The sequence below is a fragment of the Homalodisca vitripennis genome, unplaced genomic scaffold (genome assembly GCF_021130785.1).
Source record: "Homalodisca vitripennis isolate AUS2020 unplaced genomic scaffold, UT_GWSS_2.1 ScUCBcl_1001;HRSCAF=4058, whole genome shotgun sequence".
NCBI classification, from domain to species: Eukaryota; Metazoa; Arthropoda; class Insecta; order Hemiptera; family Cicadellidae; genus Homalodisca; species Homalodisca vitripennis.
The window spans coordinates 1-17,321 of record NW_025777118.1 but is presented as its reverse complement, the minus strand read 5'-3'; the positions used below and the strand labels follow the sequence as shown (position 1 = coordinate 17,321).

Sequence of the window (17,321 nt, the reverse complement as noted above, 5' to 3'; positions counted from 1 at the left end):
AAAAGACGGTGAATTTAAGTTAAGATTGTATGATAGACAATAAAGAGAAGTGATATTTTATTTTATACAGTTAATTAGAGTGAAAACAACTAACTAAAGTGTACAGTAAAATGTGTTAATTATTAATATATAAATAAATATATATATATATATTTTGAAGACCAGTAATTAGTTTATAAATAGATATAAATTGACGCACTGTTTAGTATTTGAATAAACTGTTATTCGATAACATCAATTGGCAAAAAAGTGTTATATATTCGTGTACATTATTAAATTTATGTAATTTGTGATGACATATAATGACAGTTTTACTATTAATTAGCATAGTAATTACTAGATACATGTCGGAAATATACGACAAGAGTGAGAAATAGGATTATTAAAGTCGTAAACTGTGAAAACGAGTGATATTGTGGTGGCCTTTAAAAAGGCCGTTTGTGGAGCCGGGCGGGCGGCTTTGTGTCGCGCGTTGGCGGGCGACTTAGGCCTTCTTCTCGGTCTTCTTGGGCAGGAGCACGGCCTGGATGTTGGGCAGTACACCTCCCTGGGCGATGGTGACACCGGACAGGAGCTTGTTCAGCTCCTCGTCATTCCTGATGGCCAGCTGAAGGTGACGGGGAATGATCCTGGTCTTCTTGTTGTCACGGGCCGCGTTACCGGCCAACTCGAGAACCTCGGCGGCGAGATACTCCATGACGGCGGCCAGGTAGACCGGAGCTCCGGCACCCACTCGCTCGGCGTAGTTGCCCTTGCGGAGCAGACGGTGGATCCTGCCGACCGGGAACTGTAGACCGGCCCTGGACGAGCGGGACTTTGCCTTTCCCTTCACTTTACCGCCTTTGCCTCGTCCTGACATGTTGCGCTGTACTCGGTTGCGGGGATACAGATGGAAGCCTTGGCCTGAAATTCGGGGTTACCTCGAATCCGGGCGTCGCGCGAGCGCGGCCAATCGCGTTCGAGCTGCCACCCTATTGGTCGCGCTCGCGCGACGCCAGATATCCAGCTTAGAGCCTTTTTTTAGAATTTCGGCCTATCACACTCCTCGTCTCACCCGCCGTACTGCTCGGACGTGCCGCGCTTTCGCTCCGCTCAGTTTGTGCCTTGTTTGTGGTTTACTCACAGTGTTGTTTAAAATTGTGCCTATTTCCTAGTGACACCATGTGTTAGTGTGGCGCTGTGCTGTTTTTGGATTAACCATTCATCGCTGCCCTGCTATTTGTGAGTTCTAACATTAGTACTTTACAAACTAACAATTTTTTCCCAACTATTATATTTATTTTAGACTTTTGTTCTGCCCTTAACTATTCCCTTTTATAAGGAGAAGTTTAGTGTTTGTCCCACATGGAACTCTGTCGGAACTAAATCCTATTTGCACACTATAAACAATTATCAAATAGTGTTACTAAACTTGTTATTTACGTAGTGTAATAACACCAGACTTGCCTTTTGGCGGAACGCAACGTGTTTATTTATCATTCTCATTAATTAACATATTTATTATTGTAGTCTTGTTATTAATACACATATGAATTGTTAACAATGTTAGCTAAGTTTTTTTGTACAGTGTAGTAGTTTGTAAGATAACCAATACACCAACTGTAAGTGTGCAAAACATTCTTGGTCGCCACGTGGTCCGGAGCCAGCGGAAGCTAACGGTACTTGTAACGGTACTCCCGCCCGCCCGCCCAACAACCGATCAATACTCGGCGCCTACACGCGCCGCTGCCCTGCCTGTGTGTTAGTTTAGTAAACTTGTTTTACAAATATCTCAACACAGTGAAACAGTTTGCCTGCATCCGAGACATTAGCCGAAATTAATCATGGACCTAAATAATTTCCTAAATGCAGCAAGAAACTCTATTATCATAACATAATTGTTAATATAGAATTGTAATTATTATTAATATTATATTATTATAGTGTAATAGCATAGGACTTGTCCTTTGGCTAAGCGCCTCGTGTTTTACTTATTGATATTCTTTATTTATTTATTACTCTTAATACTCAACATATTATATTATAGTATTCTAGTAATTTTATTCCGCTTAAGAATTGTTAACAGTGATGTTAAGTTTTGTGTATATACAATAGTTTGTAAGATCAACCATTATAACTGTTAGGTATTATATCAATTGTTAGTGTGTAAGCATTCTTGGTCGCCACGTGGTCCGTAGCTAGCGGAAGCTAACGGTACCTGTGGCGGGGCTCCCGCCCGCCCACCCACCCACCGATCAATAATCAGCGCCTACCAACACCGCTGCCCTGCCTGGCGGGACTAACTACACTACTCCGAGATGGAAGTAGAAACCCCACCCCAGTGAAGACGCGCCGGCCACCTCCGATCCGCACAACGGTGAAGACGAACAATGGCAGGCCGTGCACACCAGGAAGAGAGGGAGACGCGCCTCAAACGCCTCCAGCTCATCAAACGCCTGCACAATTCCACAGGCACGAGAACCTGCTGTCGGCGAGCGCCGCAAACAAAGGATCCCTCCTTTAGTTGTCCAAGGCGTAACCGCGTGGACGCCGCTATTTCGCCGGCTAAGGGACGCTGGCTGCCAATTTGAAGCTAAATATGTAGGCACCCGCCTACATATCCTGTGCTCCAGCGAGCTATGCTTCAGGACCGCGCAGAGGGAACTGCTGGACTCCAAGCTGTCCTTCCACACCTTCAGTCTACGAGAGGAGCAGGAACTGAAGACAGTTGTCAGGGGGCTGCCTGCCTGGACCGCCACTGAGGACATTGCAGATGAGCTCCGCGACCTAGGTTTCACTCCAACCCACGTCGCTCCACTCCAGCGCCGTGACCAGGCTGGGTCGCCACCAAACGAATAGTTTTCTACATTCGTTTCAAGAAGACTGGCAGCTGGACTCAGATCTGGCAGCTGACTCAACTGTTGGGCGTCAGAATCACTGTGAGCCAATTCGCGCCAAGGCAAGGACTGCCGCAGTGTTTCAACTGCCAACAATTTAACCACAGTTCCAGGAACTGTCACCTACCAGCACGCTGCGTCAGGTGTGGAGGAGGCCATGAGGTCAAGTCCTGCACGCTGCCTAAGGAGAACCGGTGCAAATGTGCCAACTGTGGAGGCGACCACCCTGCGAGCTACAGGGGCTGCGCGGCGCACAAACGCGCCCTGGGCGCGCTACACCGCCGAGAGGCACCACAACGCCAACAGAGAGGTCCAGCTCCACGCCCGACCGCAGGAAAACCGCAGATCCGCCCTACAAACCCACATCGCAGGCCGTAGGTACGCGGATGTGCTAGCCAGCCCGCGGCTCCGCCCTGACACGCCGGCACCTCAAAACCGAGGCAATGCAGCACCCGAATCTCGGGCAGAGCCATCAATCCCCGCCGCACAGAGCTCAACTGCCGCCAATCCCCCCCAAGCTACTGCAGCTCCTGAAGCCCCAGCTGCACCTGCAGCCCCAGCTGCACCTACAGCACCCCTGGATATGGCCATCCCCCAAGCCCCCAAACCGCAGAGGAGGAGAAATAGAGGTCGTTCCGGCCGCCGTAAGCCATCAAGCAGCCGTGTAAACCGCGATGAAGAGGAGAAGGCCGAAGAGGCAGAAGAGCGGACAAGGGAAACCCAGCCTGCACCTGCAGATAGACACCACACTGCATACCAACCTACTCAACGGAGCAGCACTGCTGATGAGACACCTAATCAGCCGGGATACTTGTCCCACGCGGCAGTGTTCAAGTGGATATCGACATTAGTCACAATCGTGACCGACACCAGCAAAACACCCAATGAGCTGCTTGCAGCCATTCTTGTCTCATTCCAGGAACTCCTGGTCCATGGATAGACACTTAAGACTGGTTGTCTGGAATGCGAATGGAGTGATGTCCCGAAAAAATGAACTCCACTTGTTTGCCACCGACCACGACGTGGATGTGCTGCTCCTAACGGAAACACACCTTCAGCCCGGCTCTGTGTTCAACGTTCCAGGCTACCAAACATACCGGACGGACAGGCCACCGCGTGGAAGAAGAAACCCTGGCGGAGGCACTGCCATCCTGGTCCACCGGAAGAGTTGTGCACAGACCCATCACCGTCGCCACTACTGACCTCGAGTCCACAGGAATAGCGGTGAATGCAAGTGGAGCCGAGATACACATCTTCTCTGCTTACTGCGCTCCGAACGCAGTGCTTCGGCCCGCTGAGCTAGACGCCCTGTTTGGCTATGGAGACTCTGTCATCATTGGCGGGGACTTAAATGCCAAGCACGCGTCGTGGCACAGCAGAAGGCCAAACACCAAGGGACGACGCCTTCGAGACTACGTGGATCAGCGGGAGGATACGCAGGTGGTAGCACCTGTAGACCCCACGTATTACCCACCGCGACTCAACGCCCTCCCTGACGTGCTGGACCTCTTCCTGTTCAAGGAACTCCAACATCAGGTGGACTTAAGCGTAGCCAACGACCTGTCATCTGACCACCTACCCGTACTGGCGACAATAGCCACATCCCCAGTCTCAAAAACTCCACCCACTGGCTTGTCAGTTAGGATGACGGACTGGGAACGCTACAGTGGCCTCCTGAGCGAACGACTCCAGCCCCCACCCCCAGCAGCGACGCCCAACGAGCTTGACGTCTATGTTTCAGAATTGCACACCGCAATCTCGGACAGCTTGGTGGAAGCGTCTCGACCTGGTCGCCCCCCGCACACCAGATCAGCACTGCCTGCCATCATCCGAGCCGCGGTGGACAAACGAAGACGCCTGCGACGCATCTGGCAACTAACCCGGCAGCCAGTTGCTAAACGAGCCTTCAACGCCCAGTGTAACATCGTCAAGCGGATGCTGTTCGACTACAGGACCGAGACGTGGAACTCCTATCTCTCTGGCCTGGAGTTGGAGGACGGCAGCGCTTGGAAAACGGCGAAGATCTTGCGCAGCGAGAAACCGACCAACCAGCCCCTCCACGGACAGCGAGGCCTGGCCTATTCCGCCATGGACAAAGCAGAGGCCTTTGCTGACACCATGGAGGAACAGTTTCAGGCGCCAAACGCAGACATCTACAATGAGGACCACTGCGAGCACGTGGAGGAAACTCTTGAACACTACTTCAGTATGGAGCCTGAGGAGGAGCTGGAGCAGTTCACCCTGGAGGAAGTAGAGGCGTTCATCAAAAAATCCCAAAACCGAGGAAAGCTCCCGGACTGGATAGAATTGGTAACAGAGCCCTACTCGCTGCCCCTGCATCACTGCTGAATTGCCTGGTTAGTATGTTCAACAGCGCCGTCCGATTGCATCACTTCCCGGCTAGCTGGAAGGTGGCCAAAGTCATTCTCATTCCCAAACCTGGAAAATCCCGCCTGTTCCCACAGAACTTCCGCCCCATATCACTCCTCCCCACTATCTCTAAGCTCTTCGAGAAGCTTCTCCTTTCCAGATTAGTTCCCTACCTAAATGACTTCATCCGGCCAGAGCAGTTCGGATTCAGGAGAGATCATTCGACGACTCAACAACTAGTTCGCGTTGTGAACATGCTGGCTGACAACATGAACTACAACCTGTGCTCAGTTGCAGTATTTCTAGATGTCAGCAGAGCGTTTGACAGAGTCTGGCACGAGGGGCTCCTGTACAAACTTGCAGATTCACCAGTTTCCCCCCACCATGGTACATCTCCCTCCGCTCCTACCTCACAGGAAGGACCTTCCGCATCGCCGTGGACGGCGAACTATCTACAGAAAGGACGATCGAGGCGGGCGTGCCACAGGGCAGCGTACTAGGACCAGTGCTTTATCTCGTTTACACCAACGACATGCCACTGGTACCTAGGGTAACGCTGTCCTTGTACGCAGACGACGCCATGTTCCTCTGCAGGAGCTTTCAGCCGACACGAGCCGCTGACGTCATGCAGCAGCAGATGGACCTTCTCTCTCCGTGGCTGGAAAAGTGGCGCATTTCCATCAACACTGAGAAGAGTTCAGCTGTCTGCTTCAGAAAGCGAAGAAGAATGCCGAAGAGACTCCCGCCACCCGTGACTCTGGATGACGATCCAATTGAATGGAAACCCCATGCCAAATACCTAGGAGTTATTCTAGACTCAAAATTAAATTTCGGACCCCACGCTAAGAAAAAAGCCGAGGAGGCGAAGAAAATTGCTGGGTCAATAGGCCCCTAATAAACCGCCGCTCGTCCCTCCCTATGAGCGTCAAGACCACAATTTTCTTCGCTGTGGTTAGATCGGTCATGATGTATGCCTCCACAGCTTGGTGGACCAACTGCAGCCGATCTAACCGCAATGTCACTCCAGACCATCCCAAATAAGGCCCTCCGAGCCATCACCCGGCAACCATGGTTTGTACGGAATGAAACCATAAGGAAATCCCTAGAAGTGCCAACGTTAGAAGTGTTCGCGAGAACATCAGCCGTCTGAGCAGTTCTTCGAGACAGCAGCAGCGTCGGATCATCAACATATTGCTGCAATCACAGCGCCGTACGACGGTCCGGACGACTACAGGCGGCGCCCCATCACCATCCTGGACGACCCACCGTAGCAAATTCATCTACAGGAGAGAGCCTGCGATCCCAACTTGAGACGCAGTTGTTAAAATTCAATATTTTTCTTTAAAAATTATTAATTTGTTTTCGTAACAGTGATTTCTAATTAGGCGACTCTATAAAAAATTTTAAGTTTCAGCGCTTCATTCTACAGCCAGTGAACCTAGAGTTCAGGTGCTGTACGGCCACGAAGGACGTGGCAGCAGAGTGTGTTTAGTGCGGTAAGAATCCCACATAACCGGGACGCCCGGTACCTTTTGAAGGTTCCCTCTGCTTAACAAAAAAAAAAAAAAAAAAAAAAAAAAAAAAAAAAAAAAAAAAATTTTGGCCTATACTCCCGGCGTACACCAGCGACTCAGGATGCCAACCGAAAGCGAGCGGAAAAGCCGTCAAGAAGGCCGGCAAGGCCAGAAGAACATCACCAAGGGCGACAAGAAGAAGAAGCGCAGGAGGAAGGAGAGTTATGCCATCTACATCTACAAGGTGCTGAAACAGGTCCACCCCGACACCGGCGTCTCCAGCAAGGCCATGTCCATCATGAACAGCTTCGTGAACGACATATTCGAGCGCATAGCCGCCGAAGCTTCCCGCCTGGCCCACTACAACAAGCGGTCGACCATCACGTCGCGGGAGATCCAGACCGCCGTCAGGCTCCTGTTGCCCGGCGAGTTGGCCAAGCACGCCGTGAGCGAGGGTACCAAGTGCCGTGACCAAGTACACCAGCTCCAAGTAAGCCGGCCAGCGCCCAGCGCAACGAGCGAGCCCGCTCCGCACAAACGGCCTTTCTAAAGGCCACACCAATAACTCTTTCGTTTTCGCTTATTTTACCGCTTATTGTTGTAAAACCGATGTAAACCTGGTTGTTTCAAGTCGCTCTCGACTATATTTTCTATCGAAAATACCAAATTTATGACTTTGTGCTTGTCATAAATATTTTATTCCAGGAATTTTTTATTTTTTTCAATTCCTTTTTTTCTTTTTAAAACATAGTCCGATTTCACTGTAAAATTGTATAATTATCTGTTTTTATTTATTTATTTTAAACAAACATTGAGTTTACAATATAAAAAAAAAAAAAAAAAAAAAAAAAAAAAAAAAATACGTCAATTGCAATTCGATCGAAAACCATAGTTTCTGTCATGTTTTATACACATGACTTCTAATATTAACCAAAGAACCGCGTTGAAACTCTGATTATTAAACATAACTTGTAATTTTCGCTTATTTTACCGCTTTTAGTGGTTTGTGTAAACATTGGAATTATGTTATTATGTTGGCTAAAACAAGCAACTCTCGACTTGTTTTATATTGAAATTACCTATTTAAGTTAATGTTTTAAATACAATCTTTAAACAAACATTAAATTTACAAATACGGTAATCGCCCAATTGATAGTATTCGTGTAATGTTTTATACAATTCAATATAAGAGCCGAAAGTTACACTCTTGAAAATTTATATTTTATCGAAAATACCACTAGTTATAAGTACAGGTCGATTTAGATTACAACAAGATACACGTTAAATTACCGTTTTTTTAGTTTTAAAAACGGTATTTAAACAGGTGAAATCGTGTGATAAAGTCATCTAGTGTACAGTGCGCATGTGCGTGGAGATAGAATATATAGAGTGAACTGTTAACACACGCTTATATAGGTAGTAGGAGGTGGCTTGACTTGATTGGTCGGTCACTATTCGACCAATCAGAGTGTACGTATCCGTTAACATTGATAATTCTCCCGGTTTCTAGTTAATACGGTGAATGAAATAGAGTTGTCAACGACGGTTTACTTACAATTGTCGATACCTAGACATGTTGTAAATTTGATAATAAATAAAAAGGAATAACGTAGAAAGTACATATAAAACAGACATTTATGTGAGGTTAGTGGATATACTGCAGATCCGAGTCCTGTAGCTGTAGCGCCAGAGTGTTGTCTGTTAACAAGTGGTAAATCTGCATTTGTCTAGCGAACCTGGATTGCGATTGCTTGATTCATACCACTGTAATGTGATCCAAGTCAGTGTATTCTTAAGTTTAAAATGGGTATTTTCCAGTGTGTCCCCGCATTCTCTATTTTAATTTATATAAGTTAGATTACGTTTATTAGATTAAGTTTACGAGTTTATTAATTTCCGTACGAAAAAACACAAATTAGTAATGAAACATGTTTAAAACAATATAGCCTACTTATTCTGAATTTAACAAAATTTTCAGAATGGGTCAGATCACGCGATGCTTGCCCGCTGCGCAGCGCTTCGCGCTGCTTGCTCTTTTAGAAAAAAAAATTTACTCGAGCTTGCAAACTCCAAAGCCCAGATCAAGCGGCGGCGCGTTTATCACTGATATTTAATCCACTTTTTTTTATCCGTTTACAACTAATTAAACGTTTTAAATTTAATTAGCGCGTGGATAACAGCAAATCTACATATTTACTTCGTTACAATCACCGAATATTCGCTGATTCTTCTATTTTTTCAAAATTTACTAAACGACCTTTAAAATTATTGAACTATACACGTATAAAGTATATTTATAACTGAATAGTGATTTTTATTTGTTGCAATTGCAAATCACTATGACTACAAAACTAAATGTAAACTGTTTAACATATTCCAGTGAATATCCGCAATATGTGGGGTTGACAGTGCTTGTAATTAACAAAATTTATCTATCAAATTACTATTCTATGCGACATTTGGGAATTGTATATCACACTTTGAATATAAAATAATTATTGTAAACTGAATCATTGTTGTGTTCTGTTCTATAATATATAAACAATTACTACACTGTTAAATGAACCTGTTAACATAGTTCCACGTGAACTATGAACAAGTCGGAGGTTGACAGAAGTTCGTGTGAATACAGGAAAAGAATAGAAAATCAATCTTGCTCTTTATAATAATACCGAAAAGAAAAAGAACAATAGCAAACAGTTGTAATTTCGTTAAAAACACAGTGAATTCGCTGTAGTAAGTAGGATTAAATATATAAATATATAAATGATATTTGCAAATAAAATTGATGATAATGTAAACGATTACTGATAACAAAATAAAGAGCTTGTAATAATAAATCAATGTACAAAGTGGTTGGTTTTCTAGCCACAGATATTCGGTAAAACGACTAAATTAGAGAGAAAAGGTTTAGATTTCGTGTTTAAAACTAATTAAAAATGAACAAAGACGGTGAAATTTTAAGTTAAGATTGTATGATAGACAATAAAGAAGAAGTGATATTTTATTTTATACCCAACGGCGGTTGCTTAATTTAGATATTTATTTTTTTTTTTTAATTATTTTTACAGTTGCATTTTTTTTTTTATTATTTAAATTTTTATAATTTTTTTAAATATTATTTTTTGGAAAACCATTTTTTTTTTGTTGTTTTTAAACAGAATTAAATTAACGCATTTTTTTTTTTTTGAAAAAAACTTTAATTATTCGATAACATCAATTGGCAAAAGTTGTATATTTTGGGTAAATGACATTTTTACTAATAATTATTTTTTTAGTAATTTTAAAATTTTTCAATGTCGGATTATAATATCGACAATATTTTATTAATAGGATATTATATATTTTAAAATCGTATTTTATTATTAATATTTATTAATTTTTTTAATTTTATTTTTATTATTTTAATTTATTTTATATTTTTAATATATTTTTTATTTTTTTTTTATTTATATATTTTTTTATCTAATGTGAAAACGGTGAACTTGTGGTGGCACTTTTAAAATAGGCCGTTTGTGGAGCGGGCGGCTTTGGTGTCGCGGCGGTTGGCGGCGCGAATTAGGCCTTCTTCTCGGTCTTTCTTGGGAGGAGCACGGGCCTGGATGTTGGGCCAGTACAACATCCATGGCGATGGTGGACACGGACAGGAGCTTGTTCAGCTCCTCGTCATTCCTGATGGCAGCTGAAGGTGACGGGGATATGGATCTGGTCTTTTGTTGTCACGGGGCCCGCGTTACGGCCAATCGAGAACTCGGCGGCGAGATACTGCCATGACGGCGGCCAGGTAGACCGGAGCTCCGGCACCATCTCGCTCGGCGTAGTTGCCTTGCGGGAGAGAGAGCAGACGGGGGATTCTGCCGACCGGGAGACGGTGTAGACCGGCCTGGACGTGCGGGACTTTGCTTTCCCTATTTAATTAGAGTGAACACAACTTATTTAAAGTGTACAGTTGAATGTGTTAATTTATCTATTAATATAAATAAATATATATATTTTGAAGACCAGTAATTTAGTTATAAAACAGATATAAATTGACGCACTGTTTATTATTTGAATAAACTGTAATCATTCGATACCATCAATTGGCAAAAAAGTGGTATATATACGTGTGATAATGAAAGCAGGTGTTTACTAATAATTAGCATAGTAATTACCTAGATAACATGTCAGGAAATATACCGACAATAGAGTGAGAAAATAGGATTATTAAAGTCGTAAACTGTGACAAACGAGTGAAAATTGTGTGGTCGGCTTTAAAAAGGCCGTTTTGTGCGAAGCCAGGGCGGCTTTTGTGTCGCGCGATGGCTGGGCGACCTTAGGCCCTTTCTTCTCGGATTCTACTTGGTCAGGGAGCACGGCCTGGATGTTGGGCATACACCTCCCTGGGCGATGGAGACACGGGAACCAGAGTCTGGTTCAGCTCCTCGTCATTCCTGATGGCCAGCTTGAAAGGATGTACGGGGAATGATCCTGGTCTTCTTGTTGTCACGGGCCGCGTTACCGTCCAAACTCGAGAACCTCGCAGGCGAGATACTCCATGACCGGCGGCCAGGTAGCAACCGAGCTCCGGCACCCACTCGCTCGGCGTAGTTGCCCTTTGCGGAGCAGACGGTGGATCCTGCCGACCGAGGAACTGTAGACCGGCCCTGGACGAAGCGGGACATTGACCCCCCCCCCCACCCTTTCCCTTCACTTTACCGCCTTTTGCCTCGTCCTGACATGTTGCGCTTGTACTCGGTTGCGGGGATACAGATGGAAGACTTGGCCTGAAAATTCGGGGTTACTCTCGAATCCGGGCGTCGCGGCGGAGCGCGGCCAATCGCGTTCGAGCTGCCACCGCTATTGGGTCGCGCTCCGCGCGACGCCAGATATCCAGCTTAGAGCCTTTTTTAGAATTTCGTCCCTTATCAGTGCCGTTTTCACCCGCCATCACTGCTACGGCACGTTTGCCGCGCATGTCGCTCCGCTCAGTCTGTGCTTTGTTTGTGATTTTACTCACAGTGTTGTGCCCTATTTCTTAGTGACACCATGGTGTTAGTGCGTTAATTAGTCGCTTCGCTCAACTGTTTATGTGTTGTTTTTGTGCGTGCCTAGTTTGTTCTAGTGACCACTAATTAAAAACTACTTTATTCTGTTGTTGGGAGTGCCCACTGGAACAATGGATTAACCAACATGCTGCCGTTCTTCGGGTGGTGAGAATCTAATAGTAGCATAATTTCAATTAACCACTTCACATGTTACAACTGATTCCATCTGTTTTTGATTTGCTTAATACAGGTCAATCTCACATTAAATTAAACTTGTGTTTATGCAGGAATAAAACTCCGCAGTAAACCAAAAATCATAGTAAAAACGCAAACAATACATTTGGTAATAATATTTTCTAGTGCAGAATAATTGCATTTTGTGTTTTTGGCATACCTAGATTTGGTTTTCATTTGTTCTCTACTATTTCAGGTGTAATCTAGGAATTTGTGATTTGCAGATGTAAAGTCTGCAGTTTTTAAAACAAATTCTAACAAAAATAATCAACTAAACATTCGTAGTATTTTTAGTGCATCAAGTTGCATTTATTACACTTTTATATTACCTACACTAGTTATATAACACTAGTTTTATTTTTGATTTGTTCCATAACAAGTCAGTTTTTAATTACTCATTGAATTTATTTTTATTTCTCAATGCACTGTAAACTGTTGCTATGTACTGATAATGTTTTGTTATTTAACTGTGTACCTGTCTCATAAACAAAATAGTTAAGTAAGAATTCCTAGGTATTTGCATCCAAAATAGCTTAGGCGACACACGTGCTCAGGGCGACCGACGTGCTCCGGCGAGGCCGGAAACTAACGTCCGGGCCTTAACGGTACTCCCGCCCGCCCGACACCAGTCAGTTTTTAATTACTCTTTGATTATTTTATTTCTCAAAGCACTTGTAACTGTTGCTAGTGTTATGATGATGTTTGTTATTTAACTGTGTACCTGTCTCATAAAACAAATTAAGTTAAGAGTAAGCTTCTAGGTTTTTGCAATACAAAATGGATTAGGCGACCACGTGCTAGGCGAACGTGCTCGGCGAGGCCGGGAAACTATACGGTCCGGGCCTCACTGTACTCCGGCCGCCGGACCATCGATCAATAACAGCGCCGCCTACGACCCCTGCCTTCTCAATAGAGCCTTTGTAACGCCGCCGCCCTACTGGCGGGAACTTCCCGCAGCCAGTCGGGGCCCCCTTTGTGTATGTTACACCGGATGGAAGTGGAATCCGTTTGGCCACATGCCGCCCCCTGAGCTAACTACCGATGACCCGTCCAACGGAGAGGAAACCCATGGCAGTCCGTCCACCACGGAAAACGGGGGAAGACGCGCCTCTACGTCATCAAGAGTCTTCAACTAGAAAATTTTTATCCCAGCTCAAAACATTCCCTGGAAATACTGTTGGAGAGTCGCCGCCAGCCGCGCATACTCGCCGATCATCATTCAAGGTAGTGACTGCTCTGGACATCCCTTCTTACGCCGCACTTAAATGTGCTGGCTGCAATTTTGAGGCGAAAATATGTAGGGCACTCCGGACTGCAAACATTTTTATGCAAAACGCGAGCTCTGTTTATAGAACGGCACAACGCGAACTTCTGGACGCGCAAGCACGCCTTCCAACCACTTCAGTCTGAAGGAAGAAACAAGAGCTGAAGACAGTTATCAGGGGGACTTTCCGGCAATGGACGCGTCACCTGAGGACATTAGCGGGAGGATCTCCGCGTCCAGGGGTACACTCCTAACACATGTTCGGCACCCCTCCAACGCCGCGACCATGCGGTGCGGGGGGGGGCTGTTCGCCATCAAACCAACAGCTTCTATGTGCGTTTTCAAGGAAAACAGGTAGGCTGGGCGAAAATAATGGCAGCTCACAAAGCACTTCTGGGGAGTAGTAAGAGTATCGGATGGACCAGTTTCACGCCGAGGAGAGGACTGCCGCAGTGCTACAAACTGCCAGCAGTTCAATCACAGCTCGAGGACACTGCCACCTTCCAGCAACGCTGGTTGTCAGATGTGGAGGAGACCACAACGTAACACAATTGCACCTTGCCAAAAGACAGCCAGGTGCAAATGCACTAATTAGTGGTGGAAGAGCACCCGCGCAGCTACAAGGGGCTGCGGAGCGCAATAAAACGGGCCACTGGAGCGCGCTGCACAAAACCGCCCGCGAGGCGCCGCAGCGGCGCTCGGGCACCGCCACTTCTGCGCGCGACCGGTCCACTGGGCCAAGCACGTGCCCCACCACATGTTAAAGTTTCTGCCCGCAGATATGTGCCGATGTACTAGCCGCCCCCAGGCTCCGTCCCGGACCACACCCATTCCACAACAGACATTCAAGCTGCGAGCACACCCGTAGCTGCCGCCGGCCCACACACAAACATACCAATTGCTATGCTCCCCTGCTCTCCAGAAAGCCAGAGAGGCCGCAAAGGCAGGCAGCCACAGAGCCGGAAGCCCGCAGGCCCCACCTGCCTCAGCTGCCTCAGCCTCAACCACCGCTACTCAGACAGAGAAGGCCGAGGGCCCCGGCTCAAACCGCCGTAGCAATAACTAAAACAAGCAAGTCCTCTGTTACAGTTTCACTCGCAGGGAGAAAGAGAAAAGTGGTGGAACCAATGGACGGAACAAACCCCAGCGGCAACCACACAACCCAACACCTACGGCGGAATCAAAGGACCAGGAATCCCAACTGCGAGCCTACCTCACAGCCAAAGGGCTTCCCTGTCCCACGACGCTGTCCTTATAAGTGGATAAACCTCCCTAATTTTCAATAGTATCCGACAGCAAAAAAAAAACTCCTAAGCGTAGTTTGCTTGCTGCCATTATTAATGTCATTCTCCAGGAACTCCTCTCCAATGGAATAGAACGCCTAAAAAATTGTCACCATGGAACGGCGAAACGGCGTAGCGTAGCGGACCGGAGGAGGTAACGAACTCCATCTATTTGCAGTCTTGATCACGAACGTCGACTTATATACTTTCTAACGGAAACACACACCCTGGCAACGCCGCCACTGTATTCAATGTTCCAGATACCAAACTTACGGGACCGATAGACCGCCACGTGGCCAAAGGAATCCCGGGGGAGGAAACAGCTATCTTGGTTCACAGGAGAGTTGTTGCACCCGCCAAGTACCACGCTGGCTACTGAATGACCCTCGAGTCCACCTGGCATTGCCGTCAATAGCTGGTGGCTACCGAGGTATGTGTGTATCGCAGGCTTACTTCCCGCGCGCGTCTGCTGTCCCCTCCGCCCTGACGAGCTTGACCATCTTGCTCGGTAGCAGGGAACACTGTTATAATAGGTGAGTGACCTCAATGCCAACGCAACCAGTCCATGGCCATAGCAGGCGGATGAACACCAAGGGCCGAAGACTACACAACTATGTATTTAGATAGAGGTGACACGATTGTAAAGCCCGCGCCTGTGGACCCTACGCTCTAATCCGAACGAGGCTCAAACGCACTTCCTGGTGTCTTAGATGTGTTTCTGTTTAAGGAACTACAGCATCATGTGGAAGTGCGAGTGGCAGATATGTACTTTATCGTCTGACCATTGGTACCCGTCATAAGCGAGTTCTAGCGACGACTCCAGCTTCAAGGGATTCCTTCAATGGGGCACCTCAATCAGAACTAACTGGGAGGGTGTACAAGGCCGTATCCTGAGCGAGCAACTGCAAGCCCCCAGCGACAGGCCACTAATCCAAATGTTCCTAGACTTCCCATTTTTTTATTTTGTGTTTTCAGACTTTGAACTCAGCAGTCGACGAATGCTCTGCGGGCGGGCGGCCTCAACGACCTGGACGTCCAAAAAACACCAGGTCGGCCCTTGCCTGCCATCATTAGGAATGGCTGTAGACAAAAGGAGTCGTCTTCGTCGAATATTGGCAGGAGAAACGCGAATCCGGCTACCAAACGGGCCTTCAACGGTGCAGTTGCAGCATTGTCAAACACAGATTGTTGTATGATTACAGGACAGAGGACCCATGGAACTCATACCTTTCTAGTCTTGAGCTAGAGGATGCCCGCTCAGTGCCCTGGAAGACTGCAAAAAGCTCCTGAGAGGAGAGCGAGAAAATCCCACGCACCAGCCCCTGCACGGGTCAACAAGGGACTTGTTTACTCTGCTTACTGACAAGGCCGAAGCTGTTGTGCAGATAAGCGATGGAGGAGCAATTCAGACCCGAATGCGGATATATATGACGGACGAGACCACTGCGGAACACGGTCGAGAGCACACTAAACAATTTTATTTGTTACAGCTCCCGATCAATCGAGGATAGAGCCGATTTACTCTTGTGAAGTCTACAAGCCACCCATCAAGAAATCTCCGGAAAACCCGCGCAACGCCCGGCCCCGGACTAGGATGGAGTTGGATCCTAGGTGCACTCCTTTGCAGCTTCCTATAGCCCCTGTTAATGTGCTTGGGTTACAGTGTTTCAACGACGCTATTCGACCTACAACACTTTCCCACCAGCTGGAAAGTCGCTAAAGTATCCTTATTCCCAAGCCGGGAAATCCAGACCTATTCCCCACAAAAAACTTCCGCCCCATCTCACTCCTTTCGGTCCATGCTCAAAACAATTTTTTGAGAGGACTCCTACTCATCCCCGCATGTGCTCACTCCTTTCCTGGACGGCTTTATCCGACCTGAAACGTTTGGCTTCAGGCCGCGACCACTCGACAACTCAAACAGCTGTACGAGCTGGGGTACGGTGTTTGTCAACATAGCTGGTGGACAACGCCACAATTTTAATCTTGTGCTCTGTTGCAGTGTATCCTGGACGTCCAGCAAAGCATTTGTACAAGGGTTCTGGCATGAGGGCCTGGCTTCCACAAGCTGGCAAACTCACCCGGGGCCCCCCTGACTAACACACCTCATCGAGTCGTCTATCTGACTGGGCCGCTCATTCCGCATTTGTGTAGAGATGGAGAGCTGCTCCTCAGAGAGAGCGATCGAAAGCAGGCGTCCCCCAGGGCAGCGTCCATGGGGACCAGTGCTGTACCTCGTTTACAACTAATGACATGCCACTGGTCCCCTGAGTAACGCTATCTTTGGTCTGCCGATGATAGCCATGTTATTCTGTGGCAGGAGCTTTCAACCGATGCGTGCCGCTGACGATCATGCAACAGCAAATAGGATCGTCTCTCTCCGTACTCCCCCCTGGCTAGAGAACATGGCGTATTGCAATCCGATAACACATGAAAGAGCACAGCTGTTTGTTTCAGAAAGCGCCGTTCGTAGATGCGCCGCGAAGAACTTCCCGCCTGCTGTGACCTTGATGACGAGCCGATTGCATGGAAGGAACAAGCCTAAATATCTTGGTGTTACGCTTGAATTTCCCGTTTAAACTTCGTCCTCACCGCGAAAAGAAAGGCAAGTAGAGGCCAAGCGATCGCAGGATCCAATAGGTCCCTCTAATTAACCGTAGATCTCCCCTACCAATGGGTGCAAAAGTCTCCATCTTTCTAGCTGGTATGTCAGAAGATCACTAATGCTTGTATGCTTGAAAGTTTGGGGTTTG

The 17,321-nt window shown here is 46.8% G+C and overlaps 2 protein-coding genes and 2 pseudogenes across 2 annotated transcripts; 1 reads left to right on the top strand and 3 right to left on the bottom strand.

Moving 5' to 3' along the window:
- Positions 1–448: 448 nt before the first annotated feature.
- LOC124371155 (histone H2A) lies at positions 449–911 on the bottom strand. The gene has a single exon (XM_046829469.1). It carries the CDS (start codon positions 857–859, stop codon positions 485–487), a length of 375 nt encoding a protein of 124 aa, XP_046685425.1. The 5' UTR covers positions 860–911; the 3' UTR covers positions 449–484.
- Positions 912–6,881: 5,970 nt separating this feature from the next.
- LOC124371161 (histone H2B-like) lies at positions 6,882–7,310 on the top strand. The gene has a single exon (XM_046829473.1). The coding sequence runs from the start codon at positions 6,882–6,884 to the stop codon at positions 7,308–7,310; it is 429 nt and encodes a 142-aa protein (XP_046685429.1).
- Positions 7,311–8,405: 1,095 nt separating this feature from the next.
- Positions 8,406–10,925, bottom strand: LOC124371160 (annotated as a pseudogene).
- A 172-nt stretch (positions 10,926–11,097) lies between these two features.
- LOC124371159 lies at positions 11,098–12,891 on the bottom strand (annotated as a pseudogene).
- Between the last annotated feature and the right edge of the window lie 4,430 nt (positions 12,892–17,321).

Bases quoted from the DNA above. Each gene is read 5' to 3' on its own strand.
- LOC124371155 (XM_046829469.1), bottom strand. From the start codon at position 859: ATGTCAGGACGAGGCAAAGGCGGTAAAGTGAAGGGAAAGGCAAAGTCC.
- LOC124371161 (XM_046829473.1), top strand. From the start codon at position 6,882: ATGCCAACCGAAAGCGAGCGGAAAAGCCGTCAAGAAGGCCGGCAAGGC.